This window comes from Atta cephalotes (genome assembly GCF_000143395.1).
Source record: "Atta cephalotes unplaced genomic scaffold scaffold00006, whole genome shotgun sequence".
NCBI lineage: Eukaryota > Metazoa > Arthropoda > Insecta > Hymenoptera > Formicidae > Atta > Atta cephalotes.
In genome coordinates, this window is record NW_012130070.1 from 3625314 (window position 1) to 3627709 (window position 2396).

At 36.4% G+C, this 2396-nt stretch overlaps 1 protein-coding gene across 1 annotated transcript in view; it reads left to right on the forward strand.

The window, feature by feature from the left end:
• The first annotated feature begins 454 nt into the window (after positions 1-454).
• LOC105626820 (RING finger protein 44) overlaps positions 455-2396 on the forward strand; it is a 15625-nt gene continuing 13683 nt past the window's right edge. The window contains exon 1 of the mRNA XM_012208114.1: positions 455-802. Coding sequence (XP_012063504.1) covers positions 455-802 — 348 coding nt within the window. The remainder of the gene's footprint in view (positions 803-2396) is intronic.

Here is a 2396-nt window from a genome sequence, read left to right on the forward strand (position 1 = left end):
AATCGCGGGGAGGGTTCAGAGAGACAGAGAGAGAAAAGAGAAAGAGAGATCTGTCACATCCGTTCAGGATCCTCTCCAACCAGGTAACATTTAAATACCCTCGCCAGGTTCTTCTCGGTGCACATCGATCGGTTCAACCAGTGATCTTGTGAGAGAGGCGAGAAGACCAGCCGGCTTGGCTGCGCCCAACGTCACGCGCGCACACCGAGAAGCAACCTCCTTGTGTCAAGCGTAAGGACGACGAAGACGAATACGAAGACGAAGACAAGGACGAGGACGAAGACGACAACGACGGCAACGGTAACGGTGAGGAGGAGGAGAAGGAGAAAGAGAAGGGGAAAGGGAACACCGACGATCGAAAGAGCAAGTGACAAAAAGGACAGGGTGAAGACAACGAGAGAGAAAGAGAGAGATAGGAAGACATAGACGAGCGAAAGAAAAAGACAGATAGAGAATGAATGGCCCCGGGAGTCATCAGCACCGTGGCTTGGGTATGCAGGGACGTTACAGAGCTGTGGTGGCCAATGGCGCCCCGTCGGGACCGCACGTGCGCACCCCTACATCGTCTCATCCCCGAAACGGTGGATGGCATCCTCATAATCTGCATCAGCAGCATCAACCTCAACAGCAGCAACAGCAGCAGCAGCAGCAGCAGCAGCAGCAATTCGCCGCCGGCAGCAAGGAATACCCGTACCGGCAGTGCCCGCCACGATATCACAATGGGTATATTAACGAACCCGTGCAATTGCGGCCGCAGCGTTGTCGTGAATATACGCGAATTTTTGCAATGTGTACGTTCCAAGTACATGATTCGAGAAGACAGGGACTCGGGCAACAGTACTATATGTGACAAGAATGTTTCTGTAGAGTTGTCATAAATCTAATTTTTTTTCTCGCGGAAATGCTTTTATTGTGATAAAACGCTTTATAATGATGGAAGTAATATTTTTTTTGATATGTCTTTTTTATATCTTACGTATGTGTCCAATAGGTTTTTTATTTTTATAAGATTCATTATTCTCTCTAAAAAAGGAATGATACACATTTATTACTAAAAGACAAAAAATTTTATTTCTCTATATTAATATCATTAAATATTTTACAAGAGTTGTGCTTTGGAGTTATTAACAACTTAAGATTAATCCTTAAATATCTACGTATTATATAATGTTGCTCTTATTCAAACGCATTTACCATTAAATTCCAAAAAATTGTAAAAAAATTTAATGATAAAAACTGTGTCAAGTTCCTCTTACTTTCTTTCATAATTACTATTTTTTCATAAAGTTAAAATCGATGAATGAAAAATCATTAAAATCAAACTAACTCGAAATCTGACAAGTATTTAATTTCAATGTGCGAAGAAAAAAAACGTTTGAATATATAATGTAGAGAAATAGAGGGAAATTAAGAAAGTTGTAATAATTTTTTTGCTCTTTTTTTATAAATATGTATTATTTTTATAAATGTGTGTTATTATTTTTTAAATATGGATTTACGATCATCGTCAGAAATATCCACATTCGCTCGACAAAGTGCCTTCCACGTGATTTAGGATGAACATATGCGTGTGTTCCATGATAAAATCGTTTCGCGATGACGGAGAATTTTTATGCACGGCAACCCTCATTAGAAAATTGTGTATGAGGTACTCGAAGCTTGAATTTGATTATTATATATTGATTCTTAAACATTTCAAATGAAAAACTTAACAGAAGTAGTGGATGGACTTCCATTTTAATGGAAATTTATTTTGCTCTGCAAAAATTTACTTTTGAAAATATAATTAATTTATCACAAAAACATTTGTAAATTTATCAATATATTGACATGTACTTTATGTATACTTTTGTTCATTTAATCAGCATAGCGTCAGATAATTATTTTTTATTACACTTATTAATAATGTCGGTATTAATAGTTTTTAAAAATTTATTTAACACAGATTTTTGCAAAACTTCTTTAGAAAATTTCATCTCTAGAAGTTGAATAAAAGTTTCGTTAGCTTGACATTAAATGATAAAAGAGGACTTTTTAATTTTATAATTTATATATACTTTTTTAAGTTTATTTCATAAAGGTAAATTACGAATCGCTTGTAACAAAAAGCCTCTTTTGTATACTCTTTAATATCTTTAATATCTTTAATAGGAAAGTTATTACGTTACATAAACGGAAGAATTCTGTGGCAACGAAGAATACAATGAATTTGGGACGCCCTGTACAATTTTCACGAACTTTCTACCAGTTGTAGAAAGTCCGGAGTAAATAGAATTCCGTTTGTTCAATGCGCCTGGAAAACGCTCTCGATCTCTATCAGATCGCTCAAAAGCCGACACGCGTTTCATTATGGGATGGATTGAGCTTTTTTCTTCCTTTTTCGCGCGGCAAAAATT